This window comes from Eurosta solidaginis, chromosome 3 (genome assembly GCF_040869045.1).
Source record: "Eurosta solidaginis isolate ZX-2024a chromosome 3, ASM4086904v1, whole genome shotgun sequence".
NCBI lineage: Eukaryota > Metazoa > Arthropoda > Insecta > Diptera > Tephritidae > Eurosta > Eurosta solidaginis.
In genome coordinates, this window is record NC_090321.1 from 75,998,926 (window position 1) to 76,016,765 (window position 17,840).

Genomic DNA, 17,840 nt, shown 5'->3' on the forward strand with positions numbered 1-17,840 from the left:
GAAGTGGATTAAAACCCAAACAGCAACAATTGTATTTTACTCTAAAACAGGATTCCCAGGAGTAGTAATTAGTATCAATGGGACTCATTTTCGCATTATTTCACCTATATTGGCTGCATCCGATCTGCGACCAGCCTCGTCCAACTACGGAATGTCGCTCCATTGAGTAAAAAAATTATTCAATGTAATCCTTCGTTTAAACGATGTTTTTTCCATACAAAATTGTTGTTTATTGTTTGATTAAAAAGGTTTTACTATCGGCTTTCAATTTTGATATGACAGAAATAAAACTGTTAATTTTTGTTTTCTGATTCTTAAATCGGAGGTCGAAACGTGTCTTTTGATACCAACTTTGAAAATTTTTGTTAAAAATTAGGTGGTGAACCGTCTTCTAAAACTTAACATTTTTTCAAAACATCTGCAAAATTGTATGAGACAACTGCTAGTAATCAGTTGTAAGATTTTGACGTCTTTGACAACTACACCAACACAAGGTTGTAAACGGTAATGCCACAAAAAGTTGTTAGACTAGACAACTCAACCGACATTTTTTTGACAGGTTGAGTTGTAATCCGTAATACCAAATTGCGAAATTTCAACCCAATCAGAGTTGAGTTGTAAACGGTAATAGGGGCATAAGTTTCTGTGTGAAAACAGTATAACACATGCTTATGCATTATGAGAAGATTGCACGTATTTTTATGGAGAATGGCAGAGTGAGCGACACTGGCGCCATCTGATATTGAAAAGTAGCCAACTCCCCAATTTTGTTCCAAGCAAATCATAAGAAGAATTTGACATTTGCTTTGGCTAAGGGTGTTGGCACACTTTGCAAGTGAAATTATTTTTCCCACTGGTTGGTAAATTTTCTAACATTATTCACAATTAAAAACTGCAATATATCAATCGAATACGACACAAAATATGTTAGCAAGTATTTGTGTTGTATAGGGAGAATTGTTTACAACAGTGCTTCGCGAAATTTTGTATGTGAATGGGCAAGGCGAACTAAACTTCAATTGCCAAGTCTGAAGTTCCTTCATATTTACAGACGCAACATCTTGGTTGATTGTGGCGATGTTATTGGAATGCATAAGCTTGTGTTAAACGCATCTATATGAAAAATGTAATTGTGCCGCGGTCTTTAATGAGAAAATACTTGCCCTTCAAAAAACGCGAGTACTCCATAAATAGTGTAAGGAGTACTCCTTTAGGAGTATAGGAGTATTCCAAAACTAATCTGTATTCATACAAAAAATGTGCTCCTATTAACATTGCGATGTCCTAGGAGAGGAGTAGGTGATCCCACTCTCGCTTTGTTTGTGAGTATCCATAGAGTACATACGTGAGAGTACTTTCCAAAGTACTTTCACTGTAGTACTCCATGGAGCACCCACAGAGGATCATATGCCAAAGTACTAATTGTGTCGGAAAGAATTATCGAAGTGAATTTAATTTAAATGAAAGTAAATGAAGAGGTCCAATACAACTTTTATATTTTATAATACGAATATTCTTATGTTATTTAGCATTTGCGTGAATAAAGAAACTAATATTCATTGTGAATGATAACTAAGTGTGATATCTTATCTGTCAAATGCCTGACAGGATGTTCAATATGGCTACTTTTTAGCGTTTTGACCGGGTGTTCAATATGGTGGCGCCTATCTTCAGCGGGTGATAGAAAGAGATACAGAATGAGACAGCGATAGTCAAATACAAATCAGGTGATCCAATCACTTTGGAATTTTGACGTCTATGCAGAAGATATCACACTTAGTTATCATTCACAATGCTAATATTTCTCTATAATATAGTCACCCCTATTACGGTTGTCAATATCAAGTCAATAGCCGTGTTTTTTAACACGCGTATATCCGTTTACGCTTAAACTTTATATTGACTGCTAAGAGACAAACTATAAATACACCTCTGAAATTGCTGCGCATAAATTTTGTCCTACTAAATTTCAATACGCATTATACTCAGATGTAACTGAAATATGTGTCTTTGTTTCACCCTGTACACTAATTCTATGTATTATATGTGTGTCCACAATTCATCGCAACTGATTCAGCTATATGTTATACCCTATGGCCATCAGAGCGTTGCGTCTCCGCTTTTCGGTACACCCTGTTGCTGTAGCTAGTTGTTTTCCCACAGCCGCTAGATGGGTCTCCTAAGCATTATCTAAGCGAAGATAGGCGTTTTTTAACACGCGCAAACGAAACGTATACCCGCGTGTTAAAAAACACGGCTAATATTGTCAAAAATAGTGTCGACGCTCATGAAATGGTATCGGCGTTGTCAATGTCGATAACTATTGACAGCTGTTGATGCTTTTTTGGTATTGACTACAACAATATTGATATTCTATTGACGCGTGTCACATTCATAGTGTACAAGTGCAAGTGTGTTGACTTATCTGTCAAGCATTCTGACAGGCACTCGCTGGATTCGGAATGACAGCGAATTCAAAATGGATACCATTACCGAATGCTCCGAATGATTGAAAAATTGAAAAAGTCCATACGATTGGTAGTCAAAAATGTTGTCGTTGAGACCAAAAATGCGACTCTAGACCTGAGATTTCCATCAGGTGAGCGAGGCTGTTTGTAGTTTTGACGTTTATCGCTTAGTGAACACACTTGGTATAGGTACACTATGGTCACATTAAATCTGTCAACACAGTTTTTGGTGACGACAAGCGCTCAATTAAATATTCTGCTGTAAAAATTTGGTAAAATAATTCTGAATTATACCTTTTTACACACTTTATTTGTTTAGCTTTTATTTAATTTAGGAAAATGGATAAAAAAAATGAAAATAACAAACAGCAATCAATTTGCGCAGCTTGTTTTAGAATTAGAAAAAAATTCTGCGCTTGCTAAAGGATTTTCCAAAGGGACAGTTCCCAATAATTTTAAGGCGCAATTGCAGGATATTGCAAGTGTAATCAATGCTCTCGGTCCACCACTCAGGGATGGTGAGGGTTGGCAAAAGGTAAAAAACAACTTATTTTTAAAGTTATGTGGTTTAACATTTTGTAAATTTAAAGGTTTGGAGGGATCTGAAATGCAAGGTCAAAAGAAAACTCGTGCAAAACAAGCAGGAGTGCCGCGCCACAGGAGGAGGAAGATACAGGCAATTGGTGCTGAGCCCAAAAAACATCTTTAAATCTTTAAACAAAACTTAAACACTTTTTATGCACAACAAATTGTAAATAAACAATTGTCAAAAGTATAAGGATCGTAGTTTTGCTTTGAAATTATCGATAACACGTCAACGTCAATACATTGACGAAGTAAATACCAGAATTGTATTGACGCGACGTTGATATTGATACGACGTGATGTTGATATTGATACGAAGAGACAGTGGACGTTGACAACCATAATAGGGGTGAGTATGTATACATAAAACCAGTCGCGGTTGCATTTTATCAAAGTTGCCACAGTAAAATTTTATTATCAGTTATTTGTATGCAATATTTTACTTTTGGCAACTCGTTCGGTCGTCATCGTGTCGTTATCACGGTCGTTAAAAAACGAGCAATGATCGGCTGTTGGTGGTCCGCAAACGCATTGCAAAGGAGTATTATTAGAGTACTCCAACATGAAGAAAATGGAACACGTAATCCAACAATTTTTGCAGGGTAAAATCGATTGCAAGATTTGTACTGAATATACAGATAAACATTCAGCCGACTTAATATAAAGGAAATAGAATGAAACGAGCATTTTTTTTTTTATTTTTAAGCACTATCGACTATGCGCCATTGTATTAAAGAAATAAAAATTATAAAAATGTAGACCTTATTTTCTCTGGCGTTGTGCGAACACTTTAGGAAGATGTCCACAACCATAAAGCATAAGCTGGCGCATCAGGTAGTGATGTGATACATACATGTTTTTTGTTTCCATTATCCAAGTCAGACAAATTTTCACCAGTCTTTAAAAAACAGAAAAAAATCTCAATAATTCGAAAATTCAAAAAAGCGGAAGCTTGTCCCAAGTATCAGCCAAGTAGGATAATTGTGCAAGATTTCATTGGAAAAACACATCGTCGACGTCGCGGTAAAAGCTGCTAACTCAATCCAAAAAAAATTTACAGTTCACCGAAAAAACCTAATTGAATGAAAACGTTACACAACATTTTGAACTTCAAAATGTATCATGGCTCAATTATATGGTTGGCTCATCTCATCAGCTGATTTTATTTATTTTATTGCATGGTCGATGGGATTGTAAAGAGGAGATGGCGAACTCAAAATGAAACCAACACATTGGCAACATTTTCTAGCACATACAAAAACTGCCAAGTTTTATGTATCCATTCCATACCATTCGCACCAACCCCAATACACAGATTTTAACAATTTGAACAGACATATTTTGTTATTGTACAGATGAGCCAACCATGAAATGTATTGAACATTTATGGAGTTATCAACGTTTTATAATATCTTTGGAGTTAGAACTTTTTTATTTTTAGGAATTTTTAGCGATTCTGGACAAAAACACGCACTTTTATTTTTATTCTTCACAATCGATTTTTAGGATAATCGTCTAATTATTATTATTTATTATTACGGCGTTTTAAGCCTAAAATTTAGATTATTACAATTTTTAAGTACATTTTAATAGTAATAGGATTTCAAAAATTTGGGCTGTCGGAATGCATGCGATTCCGATCAGCACGGGAACTGGCGATCCCTACGGGCGAATCCTGGAGTAATCTCATTGGGAGGTTGGAAAGAACATGTTCGCAATCCTGCCCAACTGCAAGACTTATGAATACATAGTTTAATCATTTATGTTGTCGGATTGCAATAGATTCCGATCAACACATATGAATCCGATCTCAGAGTTATAAAGCACTTTTATTGGGAGGTTGGAATGAACGTATGTATTTCCAATCCTGTCCTGTTCCAAAACTTAAGATTACACAGTTTTGTTATTTATGCTCTGGGAATGCATTTGATTCCGATCAACATAAAAGCTAGCAGCTCAGCAGAATGAGCCACTTTTATCGGATGGTTGGAAAGGACGTGTTTCCAATCCTCCCTTCACCAGCTTTTATATAAACATAGCTAATCATGATATATTATTGTTTTATTATTTTTGTTGGAATTGACGTGACTCTCGTGAACCCTCCAACTGTTTGTCTAACACAATGTTTTCGAGAACTCTTCCCCAATTTGATTTCGAGCGATATATTTGACCTGCTGCATAAGGTTCTTCTGTTTCTGTTTGGATTGCTCATGTACGCTCGAGGATCAGTAACATGAAATACATATACTATATATTTTATCTTATTGGAAGGGTTTTGCAATATTCTAATAAAGTTTTTTTGAAAGTGGTTTACGTTTTCACAATTTTTAACATGATTGGGAAGTTCATTAAAACATTTCAGGCCTTTGTAAAATATATTTTGCTTGTCCATTTCTGTTTTGAAAAGAGGTAATCTAAAATTTGTATTTTCCCTGATTATGTAAGAGTGGGTTTCATTCACATACACAAGTTTTTCACTTAGGTAGTCTGGTAATTTACCATGCTTGAAAACAAATACAAATTTCATATTATGGTAATATATCAGCTGTTTCACACTCAACGAATTTAGTGCATTGTGAATGATAACTAAGTGTGATATCTTCTGCATAGACGTCAAAATTCCAAAGTGATTGGCTCACCTGATTTGTAATTGCCTATCGCTGTCTCATTCTGTATCTTTTTCTATCACCCGCTGAAGATAGGCGCCGCCATATCGAACACGCTGTCAAAACGATAAAAAGTAGCAATATTGAACATCCTGTCAGGCGGTTGTCAGATAAGATATCACACTTAGTCATCATTCACAATGGTTTAGTGCATCGATCATACCATTGTTTACTATAAAAAAAAAAAAAATTACTATGGATCATACTCTTTATGGAAGTGTCGTACCTCATTTTCAATATAAATCTCATAGCTCTGTTTGCGTAACTTGTAACCTGTCAACTTGTGTTTCATTGGCAATAAAGAATATTGTAGGGCAATATAAAAATTGCGGTTCTATAATGGATCTATAAACTGTCAACTTATATTTCTTACTAATAAGTTTACATGATCTATTCCAAAATCCAATTTTTTTGCCCATTTTGGCAACAATATAATCAATATGATCCGTAAACCTCAGTTTGTTGTCAATCAGGAAAAAACTTAGTTTTCAGTCGGGAGCCATATACCATACCATATTCTGCGCTTTACTTACTTCTAGCTCTGCAGGAAATCTATGGAAAAAGTCGTAAATTTTATTTATAACGACCACCTTATTGTACAGATGCAAGTAGAGTAGGTATATGAAATCCAAACTTTATGTGTATAAATATTGCATATATTTTTATCGCTTTACAAATATAAGGCAACTAATTTACGGTATTTTTAGAATGGTTAATGAGTATTTTAGGGCTACTGGGAATCTTAGGAATTCAGGTGTAAAAAATACGCTATGTAATGATAAGTAAGAAGGTACATTTTCAAAAACAAAAACTAAATCAAAAGGGTGGTAATGCCCATAAAGTCGATGTTTTATCAGCCGATGTTGATAAAAAGGAAAAATCAGTCGGATGCCAACGTGCTGATATTGCTTTGTCGCTGTGTTGAGCGACTAACACAGATGGGAGGGGTAAAGTCAGATCGCCTTGCAAATCGGTCAGTACAATGTTGTTATCATATCCACATGTAAGTAAATAATAGGCTGATGGAGAAAAACGTATTGATCTGCAATGAATGTAAACAATGAAAGATTATAATGACTAGTCTGTCTAGAATGCCAGATTTAGCAAATTAGAGCAAAGCAACTAACTGCGCAAATGCCTCGCAAACCTTAACTAGTCCCGTAACCTTATATGGAAATCGGGGTTACCTACAAGAGCTACGTCGGTGAAAGGCATTTACGCTTTTAGATGAATACACTCATTATTTCATAATCAGCTCATACCGTATATCAGCTGTGTGTGGTTGGAAGCATTGTATTGGTCTATTTCCGCGTATATCGAATAATACGCAGGCGCTATCCTCATGACCAGATACTAATAAACGACCTGAGGGATCCACGCAAACTGATGCGACGGGTGAACCAAATGTGGATCCTTGCAATGTTATTGGTGCAACTATGTTGACACACTCATTAGTTCGCAAATCCCAAAACCGAACTGTTTTGTCCTAGAAAAATATGACAATTTTGATGTAAAATTAAAATTTAGAATCTGTAAAAATTTATTATTTCTAAAATTTTTATTTTACAGCCCCACACCGCCCAGGGGCTTAAGGAGTCATCTCCGTAATCATTATGAGGAAATACGGCACCTGAGAACACAGCCGTATGAAGCTAAAAAACACAAGCAGGTCCTCAGTGAAATCCACAAGCAGGTGGACCTCTATGCCAGGAATTGCCCGGTGAATCCTGTACTTAAAGAACAATACCCAAAACTAGCAGAGGAGGAACGCTCTCTCCCTAGGGAAACCCGCGTCACTCTAGCTCAACTTCGATTTGGGTACTATAACAGGTTAAACCTAACCAGAATCAACTCCGACATACACAACATATGCCCTGCTTGTAATGTGTCCCTACATGACAGCAACCATCTCTTTAACTGTATTGTGGAACCAACGCCTCTAACACCCCTCTCATTATGGTCCAACCCTGTTCAAACAGCAAGTTTCCTTGAACTCCCGTTAGAGGGCATTGATGACAATTTGTGATCGGTCGCACCTATTGGATGGGGCGAAGCACTGCTACAACAATAACAGGGTGCCCGGCCTTGTGGAGTGTTATCGATGTTAATGGTCCTTTGCCGGATGCAGATCCGGCACGTTCCGGTACCAAGCCCGACCATCTTGGGAACGATTTGTTTTGACCACATGCGACCTTCTAGGCCATCCCGTCCTCCCAGCCCCTAGATCCATGAGGAGTTCGGGGTCGCCAGAGCCTCGGCTGTTAATGAAACAGGATTCGCCACGGATAGGTGAGGTGGACAATTGGGTTTGGAGAAGCTATATATTGCGCTGGCAACCTGAAACGGTTGCGCTACACAACCCCTTGAATCTGGTATTTGAGTCGCCTCTTACTACAGGCATACCTACCGCGGGTATATTCTAACCCCCTAACCAGTGACTGCATGTTCCATTGCTATGTCTCGCAGAGTCCGCTAGTGCAGCAGCTGCAGGAGGAGATTTCAGTTCTGGTGCACGTATTCGTAACAGACTTCTTTTTATAAATGTTTAAATCATTTCTCGAAAACGGCTAGATCGGATCAACATATCAACAGAAAACCTAAGTAGAACTCTTTATTTTATTTTCGAATTGCCGATCATTTAAAAAACAGAGCCCGTCTCGTGTTATACGATCCGTGATGGAAATCAATTTTTTAAATCGCAGTACCTTAGAAATGGTTAGTTGAATAAGGGAAATATCTGAAATGGTGGTAAGGCGAATCCATACAAGGTGATGGCAAAGCGATTTCAACCAATTCACCGTGCAGAAGAATGTCAAGTCAAAGGAAAATGTTCACTGATTTCGATTAACTGACATACGAGCCGGACCCCTGCGTATCTTGCGCAACCAATATAAAAGTCTCTTATCAAATATCAACAGAAATCAGCAGTTCTATCAATCAATTAAAACTTACAGTTGCGCTGCCATCTGGCGGGTGGTAGGAACTGTCGGTAATGCAGTGTAAATATTCACAATAGTGCCATAGTACAAATAGACTTCTTGTGTGCTCACAATCGTTTATTTTTAACAAATTATTTTAATAAAATATGGCTAAACAAAAGCATTACGACAAAAATTGCCCAAAGCTCCCTAATAGCCCGAATCTCCATCTTTACAACCAAAACTTTGTTTATAGATTTGGATTCCAAATAAGAGTGAAAAGGGACCCGTACATAAAAACAGCAATTAGAAATAATATATATAATTCTTGTACAAGGCGTTGTACGGAAAATAATCAAGAAGAAGCAATTAGCTGTTGGTATAACAACACCTGGTACTGAATTCGCCTTAAATGGTAGCTACCAGTACTCATTAGGTCCATAACTTAATACAATTTTTACGAGTCTTTTGACAGATTCATATATATCGTTTGGGTGAAATGCTTTTCGATACGTGATCGTACAACACGTTACGGACCCAGCATTTATAGATATGTATAAATTATAGTTTATTAAATATTTTGGGAAAAATTTATGCAAGGCGATATGAATCCGCACTCCTGGGAGAAAAGGCTTTGAAGAGATTTACAAGGCCTTGTCTGTCCTGATGTTGGGTTGAATCAAAAAATTTAGTAAATTTAAAATTAAAAGTTGCTTTAAAAACGTTTTCATTTATTAAGCAATAGGGCGAACGGACTAGATGGTCCCGTGCCTGAACTTCGAAAAAGATCGTGGGGCTACATTAGAGCCGGAGGGTTTGCACAAGGATGCGGAAAAACTACGCAAGTATATACCGATGGTTACAAATTAATGGAATGGCTGGAGTGTACTGTGTCGATTCAGAAATAAGTAGAATCTACAGGTTGCCAAATCACTGCAGTGTCTTTCAGGCAGAAACAGTAGCCGCGAAGAAAGCAGCAGACATTCTGGAAGATGTCGGGTGAACATATCGTCGGTCCCATGGAAGACTAGCACGTTTAAAATTCCCATGGAAGACTATCTCGGTTCATGTTAGCGTGGAAAACTAGTACGTTTCACTAACAACTGGAACATCCTCAACGTGTTCCCGGTCATAAGGGGAGAGAAAGTAACGAAAAGGTCATTGAGTTGGCAAATGAGGGTGCACCACTCCATGAATGGACGGTAGACATCCCTTTCCGTGGACAGAAGCATAGGGCTGCAAAATTTCTAAGATCATGTGCAAATTCTACGACGTTAGACTCACAAGATGCTCATATCTATAAAGGAAGCAGAAGACTTAAGGCTCACGGTGGGCATACTAACTGGAACGGCCTTCTGGCGTCACATGCTTATTGGTTAGGACTCGTCAGTAGCAGGAGGTGTAGGAAGTGCGAGATGCAGGAAGAAATGGTGGAAAGAGTTCTGTTTTCGTGTCCTGTGCTCGCGAGGTCAAGCTGCTAGAAAACTTCTAATATTTGCCAAGAGGACGGAGTTGTTCTATAACAAAAGTCCCATGCCTAATTGAGCTTTTTCAGTTTGGTCGTCAAACAAATTCTGGCAACACTATGGACACGATTTATTTAATGTGGAGTCTTTATTGATTAGCCAGTTCAACCTAACTATTGCGCTCCCCGCTTGATAAAACCTATATAAATTATAGATGGATTATGTTCGTGAACGATCAGCTTTTCTTGGGGATCAATCATTTGGGCGACAAATGTTGCAGGGTCCGCTTCTCATTCAAATCATTGGATGGTCTAAATAAGCACATACATACCTGTGATCCTGAAACGAACATAACACCGCCCCAGTTATATAAAGATAGTATATGTCCACTGTGGCCGCTTAGCGCTTGATAGGGTGTTGCAGATGCGCAATCAGTAACATAAATTTTACAATTGCCAGCACCACCACTTATAAGCAAGCGAGATTTATTTATCGAATCTTCCAAAAAGCATAAATCTCTAATTGTGCCATCGTGCATTGTTAGATCTATTTCACGTCCTTCCAATTGTGTTTCATCGTTATTAAAATGCATTAACTTCACGGTCTTATCATTGGAACCAGTTGCTATTAGTGCGCCATCTGCCGACCATGAAGTACAATAAATTGAGCCTTTATGATGTTTTGTGCGTTTGAATAAAACAGTCGGCTGCTGGACTTCCTGGAACTTTCTATAAAAAAAAAATGGCATTTTGGTTAAAATAGGTATTAAATGCATACATATGGGGTATTCCATCCCATTTCGACAAATTTTGAACCCGACCCCTTTAGAATTGGCTGAAAGTTTTTCTTCTTTTTCTAGCTTACGAAACACGTTTTTCAGATTTTTTTCGAATTTTTTCATCCAACTCAAAAAAAGTTATGAATTTAAAAAAAAAACACCGTTTTTGTTTTCAAAATGCTATAAACTTTTTCAAAAATTTACCGTTTGGGATCTTTTTTTTTTAATTTGTTTTTAAATTTACTTTTCGGAAAAAATACAAAAAAAATTTTTAAAGTTTTTTTTTTTTTTTAATTTTTCAGTTTTTTGAGATTTTTCGAATTTCGCCATTTTTTTTTCCTCATAAAAAACTTCAATCAATTCTGCAATCATCCCCAGTAATCCCGGAGTGGGCCGATTTTTTTTTATATTTTTTTTTATTTAATTGAAATAAAAATTTTCAAAAATAAAATTTTTTTTTTTTTTATCAATTTTATTTATATAACAAAAAAAATGTAAGAAAATGATTTTTAAGTATTCTTTTCTTTATATATTATGGTAATCTACGATTAAAATGACTCGCTTTCGCTGTCCAGCAACTGCAACTGGTTATTTTAATCGTAGATTACCATAATATATAAAGAAAATAATACTTAAAAATCATTTTCTTACATTTTTTTGTTATATAAATAAAATTGATAAAAAAAAATTTTTATTTTTGAAAATTTTTTTTTTAAAAAAACTTTAAAAATTTTTTTGTATTTTTTCCGAAAAGTACATTTAAAAACAAATATTAAAGAAAAAAAGATCCCAAACGGTCAATTTTTGAAAAAGTTATAGCATTTTGAAAACAAAAACGGTGTTTTTTTAAAAATTCATAACCTTTTTGAGTTGGATGAAAAAATTTAAAAAAATTCTGAAAAATGTCTTTCGTAAGCTATAAAAAGAAGAAAAACTTTCAGCCAATTCTAAAGGGGTCGGGTTCAAAATTGGTCGAAATGGGATGGAATACCCCATATATAGAAGTAGTAAAAAATGCACTTCAAAGAAATTCATTAACGTTATTTCAAAATATTGCTTCTTTTGATAAAAAAGACAGGTATTGTTAAGTAAAAACAATAAAGCGTTTTTAGAGAGTATTGGTACTGACTGGAATTCGCGTTTTTTGATATATGTATGCCGGGGGGTTGATAAAGAACCTGATGTAATTTTTTCAAAATTCATAATAGCGCTTCATTTTTTAAAACTATTTGGGTTCTTGTGAAACTCGGTATCCGCGATCTTATTTTATTTTGCTTATTTAATTTAATTGAATTTAATTATATTATTTTTTATAATAGCCGATGGCCCTGGTCAATTTAAAACTTATTTGAACCATAGGTCTAAAATCCTAAAATTTTTTTAAGCCAAAACCAAAAACTATCAAAACTCTATAAAATAGAAACTTGTATATACGTCTGGTTTTAAAACAAACTCCAAAAGTATTGTGAATTCCTACAAGTAAGAATCTTGAGATACACTACCTGTCAAATAAGGCTGACAGGAAGAATGGCTGTCACGAATAGCCAGATAATGGAAGAAAAGTTTGTTTGCTCTAGGTAATTAAACGGCATTGTGGAAAAACTATTGAGCAAATGATTTAAGTAATCGAACAGCTATTCAACAGACTATCGCCCCCCAATTCCAACCTTCGCTAACGCTAAAACTCCTTTGCCAAAAATATCTATAAAAGTATCAAGTCAGCTGTTTACTACACTGAAAGAAAAAGACTGGTAAAGTCATCCGAAATACGGGTCAATTCAACCTAAATTTCTGTAAATTTTTATCCATCGCAACAAAGTGTTGAATCAACTGCGCACAATTCGTTGATTCGTAATTGACCGTTTTAGTAGTCAAATGAACCAAAAAAGTTGTTGTGACAGCTTTGTACGAAAGTACCTATGTTGCGGCATTTGCAAGGCAGATGAGCTTTCATTGAGATCTTTTCATGGCAGAAATACACTCGGAGTGCTTGCCGAACAGTGCCGAGGGGCGAAAAACATTATTTCTAAAATTTTTATGTTGCTTTGCCCGGGGTGTAAACCCAGGGTCTTCGGTGTGGTAGGCGGAGCACGCTACCATCACACCACGGCGGCCGCCATATGCATACGTAAATATGTGCATACATATAGTACACAGCATACATAAGTACAAAGTGGAGAGCGCAGTGTGCGTAAAATTCTCTTTGATATTTGCTCATGTTGATCGCTGTTGAAATGACCAGTGAGATCAGTTGTGTTAACAAAAAAATCAGTTAGATTGATTAGGAATCTGTCAATTTTACAGAATTTTGTTAACTTAAGAGCGACAATTTCTCTTCTGTTGAAATGACTAAACAAATTTGTTCGCTTGACAAAGAACTCGGTCGAATAAACCATAATTCGATCAATTTCACCGAATCTCCGTTGACAAGAACAACAGAACCGATTTGTTGATTTTACTAGCACCATTTCTTTCAGTGTATTGTGAAAATTTTTTCAAACATTCGCCACTTGTATGAATTCACAATGGCCAAGAGTTTAAGCTTGTTGCTGAATATAACAAAATTTTTATTTTACTTCTGAAAAGTGCTGCAAGTCATACATAGATTCTTTATGGAAACATTTTTATGCATATAATGTATCATAATATGGTTAGTTCAGTAGGTAGAGCAAGCTACTATAATCCGTGGCTCATCGATTCGAAACCAGGCCACCGCCCGTTAGATTTTTTTATAGCTCTGTATATATGTACATATATAACCTACACTGTGCGCGTATTTTCAGAAAGGCCTGTTTAATCTATATTTGAACCCAAATTTGGTTTTGTCATATTTGTAGTACAGAAAAGTTTCATGTTTAGGTTCAAACTTTAAGCCGTGACCCATATGTTGTGATATTTTAATTATTCCTAAGGCCCACTTCCATAACGGCAAGTTATCTTTTCAACTCAGAGTTAACCGACATAAGAGGTTGATATTGTAAGCGCAATATGTCTGTAAAAATTTTATTATGCATTAATTTGTGAAATTTACAATTGTTTTTAATTTATCGGCCTATTGATAAATGATGACGGTTAGAGCTCAAGGCCAGAACAATAATTTTTTTTCTAATGATAATTATTATTTTTATTTTTTATTTTTCTATAATTGAAAAAGTGTATTTTGTTTTTGGAATAGTAAGTAGAAAATTTTTCATACAACCTGCCATGGCTTCGCAGATAGATCCATTTCGAAGGGTGCTAAGTCTTCATCATCATTCCGCTTTAGGCACGCTGCGCTAACCATTTAGTTATACAGCGGTGGTTTGTTTGACTGGCAAATTTGCTACTTCTATTCCTCCTTACCAACTATATTTAATCAGCGTTGCGCCATCTGTTCCAAATCACTGATAATGGTGGATTTGTTTATTGTCAATTACTTTGTTTGACAGGTTTTCTAAAAATTGTCTACTTACTATTCCAAAAACAAAATACAGTTTTTCAATTATAGAAAAATTAAAAAAAAACAATAATTATCATTAGAAAAAAATTATTGTTCTGGCCTTGAGCCGAATCGAACCTTGAATCATTTGTGAAATTTAATTTAAATTGACGTTTAACCGTTTAACGGTTATGGCCGTCAAACAAGACGCGCCAGTCGCTTCTTCGCTATGCTAACTGGCGACAACTGATCACACCAAGGGAATCTAAATATTTTTCCATCTGGTCCTTCAGCGGAGTAGGGGCTGCCCTCTTCCTCTGCTTCCTTAAACAGGTTCCGATAAAAATACTTTCTTAGCCGTAGCGTCATCTTTTATTCACATAACATGGCCTAGCCAGAGTAGCCGCTGCATTCGCTGGACTATGTTGATGTCTGCGTAGAGCTCGTACAGCTCATCATTAAATCTTCTTCAGTACTCGCCATCGACAACGCGTAGAGGTCCGTAAATTTTTCGCAGAACTTTTCTCTTGAATACTCTCTGAGCAACTTCATCTGATGTTGTCATGGTCCATGCTTATTTCCCATATAGCAGGACGGGTACTATAAGTGACTTGTAGAGCATGATTTTTGTTTGCCAAGAGAGAACTTTACTTTTAAATTTTTTTTAAGATCGTTATAACTTTACAACTTCTCCCAATGATAATGAAGCTCAAAACGTCATCTAGCCGCTGGCATCATTAGATGAGGCGGCTTTGTAAGAATTCGAAAGAAAAGTAAGCGTTGTCGACAACGTGTACTAAAGGAGATTTATTTGGGATCCGTAAGATATGTCGAAAAAAATTGTCGAAACACAAAAGGTCGAATCCTTAAAAACCTCCATACAGAAATTTTATTTTATCGAATAAAAAAACGTCGAAAAAAGAAAAATGATCGAAAATAGCCGAAAAAGGTCGAAGTTGGTATACTTAAAGCAAAACTTTAAAAACAAAATTTTAAGACAATGTTTTATTAACGTGGTTGTAAATTATGACAGCATCAAAAAAAAACTATACTTGTACCAGGGATGCACCTTAACGTTAAGCTAATCGTTTATCAAAAAATTTCCACCGTTTCCGTTGAAACACTTCGAAATATTATCGATAAAGAAATTATCAAGATAAATTGTATCTCGTTTTTAACCGAAACGAAAAGCTTTCGTTAACGTTAAAAACGTTAACGAAAACGTGATACTTTATGTTTGAATTATGCTGGCAATGCTAATAGCCATGGTGAAGCCGTAAGGTGGCAACAACGAGCGCACATACACACACAAGCTCTATGTAATTTGTTTGTGTAATTCGTTGGTGGTAATGTCAAAAATACTCTGAGAAATGTTCGTACTGTCAAAATTCATGAGAAAAGTTGCAATCAGCTTGGATAATGCTTTCACCTTTAATGACTCCGCCATCAATCAGCTTTGCCAGCATAGTTTGAAATTAATAATCAACATAAACGATTTGATTTCGTTTTGATATGGCAGAAAACGAAACGAAATCATTTCGTTAATTTGACGATCTTAACGTTAATAAACGAAACGAAATGACTTCGTTTCGTTTATTAACGTTGATTATCGTAACGAAATGATATCGTTTCGTTGGTTAAGCATGCCTGACTTGTACAATGAATCGTGGGAGTGCAGACGGCACCAATATAAGAAATTTAACGTAATTTTTGGAAATAGTATTCATATGAACTATATTAGAGGTTTTTCTATTTAAAAAAATAATATTTAGGAAAGGTTTTGTTTGTATGTATTTAAGGAAATCAACGTGTTGGCCATTTCTGAAATATCCGGGATTTTTGCCTCAAGATCTCGCAGACCATTAAAAAATTTTCAGGAGTAGCTCCTTGCTGAGGGATTGTCCCTCTTTCGCTTACTCCAGAGAGGCTTCGAACCTAACCCCGATTTTTGGAATTGGTACTGCTGCGTCGGCTGAAAAGAAATAGAGATACATAAAATAGTCACACTTTTGTCTGTATATCTCGTGCAATGCGTAGTTTCACCTAGGGTTAACTCCTAATAATCGTCGCGAACACAATTCCTTTAAATCATTTGTGACTCCTTGGCGGCCACGCACAAAGGCGACTTACGGTTGCTATTAATGGTCTTTTAATACTCATGACTCTCGTGATACAGGGCGCCTTCAGTTGTTTCGGCTCTTTTTAAGAGCTATTCCCGATGTGCGAACAGTAGCAATCCCGACCACCAGTCTCTACCACGCCTCCTAACCCTCACACCATATACCAGCACAGAAGCATAGGACTGCGACTTCGAACTCATACCTTCGTCGACGTCACTTTCCTAGAAGCTCTAGGTGTAGCTCCAAAGACTTTCCAACGATGCTTTTGTTGCGCTATGCTGCCGAGCTACACCAGAGAAACACATTGAAACGTTAGGGAGTGACTATTCGGCCAAAGATGCCGCCCTAGAAATCATAAGCAGTCTAAATGGATGGCATTGCGTAATGGGTTGTTGTTGTTGTTGTTGTTGTAGCAATGCTTCGCCCCACCTAACAGCCGCGACCGATCACAAATTGTCATCAATATCCTCTAACGGGAGTCCAAGGAGACTTGCCGTTTCAACAGGGGTGGACCATAAGGAAAGGGGTGTTAGAGGCGTTGGTTCCACATTACAATTAAAGAGATGGTTGGTGTCATGTGGGGACACATTGCAAGCGGGGCATACATTTTGTATGTCGGGGTTGATTCTGGATAGGTAAGAGTTTAACCTGTTACAGTATCGAGAACGAATTTGAGCAAGAGTGACAGGCGTTTCCCTGGGGAGTATGCGTTCCTCTTCCGCGAGTTTTGGATACTTTTCTTTAAGTACTGGATTCACCAGGTAATTCCGGCATAAAGGTCCGACGCCTGTTTATGGAGTTCACCAAGGACCTGCTTGTGTTTTTTCGCTTCATACGGCTGGGTTCTCAGGTGCCGTATTTCCTCAAAATGCTTACGGAGATGACTCCTTAAGCCCCTAGGCGGTGCTGGTTCATCAATCAGATGTCTGTTGGGATGCTCAGGTTTCTGGGTATTCAACAGGAACTGTTTGGTCAGGATCTCATTTCTCTCCCTGATGGGGAGTATTCTCGCCTCATTATGCAGATGGTGTTCTGGAGACAGATGGCGCTTCCCAAGGCAGTCGGTTCTATGTACCGGAGCGACTCGGGATTTTTCCCGACCAAGGAATGTCATTTCAGTGTGACCCCATTTAATTTGTTGCGTCCCTCCCACAAATTGCGTAATGGGTGAAAATCGTATAATCTTCGGCGCATATACATAATTAAAATTTTACAAGGACCCTGGATAAAATTTTTAAAATGTAGACCAAAGTTTGCAGACGTTTGTGTTCCCAACATTGATTTCAATAGTCTTCGTTAAATCAAAACGATATTTTTGAATGAAAGTCGACCGATTTTAAGTTGAAAGATGTTAACTTCTGTTTTCCGGCCTTATGATATAAGAGCTCATTATGGATGACCGCGTAGCTTCAGTTTTCAGA

At 36.7% G+C, this 17,840-nt stretch overlaps 1 protein-coding gene and 1 long non-coding RNA gene across 4 annotated transcripts in view; one reads left to right on the forward strand and one right to left on the reverse strand.

The window, feature by feature from the left end:
* The first annotated feature begins 2,408 nt into the window (after positions 1 to 2,408).
* LOC137246469 (uncharacterized) lies at positions 2,409 to 3,246 on the forward strand. The gene is made up of 3 exons (XR_010951510.1): positions 2,409 to 2,740; positions 2,804 to 3,003; positions 3,059 to 3,246. It is a non-coding gene; the product is annotated as an uncharacterized lncRNA (long non-coding RNA).
* A 3,107-nt stretch (positions 3,247 to 6,353) lies between these two features.
* LOC137244008 (WD repeat-containing protein 47) overlaps positions 6,354 to 17,840 on the reverse strand; it is a 36,337-nt gene continuing 24,850 nt past the window's right edge. For all 3 annotated transcript variants that reach the window (XM_067772414.1, XM_067772415.1, XM_067772416.1), the window contains exons 3-5: positions 10,435 to 10,831; positions 6,982 to 7,205; positions 6,354 to 6,761 (exon numbers count right to left, since the gene is read on the reverse strand). In XM_067772414.1, the coding sequence (XP_067628515.1) occupies positions 6,536 to 6,761; positions 6,982 to 7,205; positions 10,435 to 10,831 (847 nt within the window). In that variant the 3' untranslated portion in view covers positions 6,354 to 6,535. The remainder of the gene's footprint in view (positions 6,762 to 6,981; positions 7,206 to 10,434; positions 10,832 to 17,840) is intronic.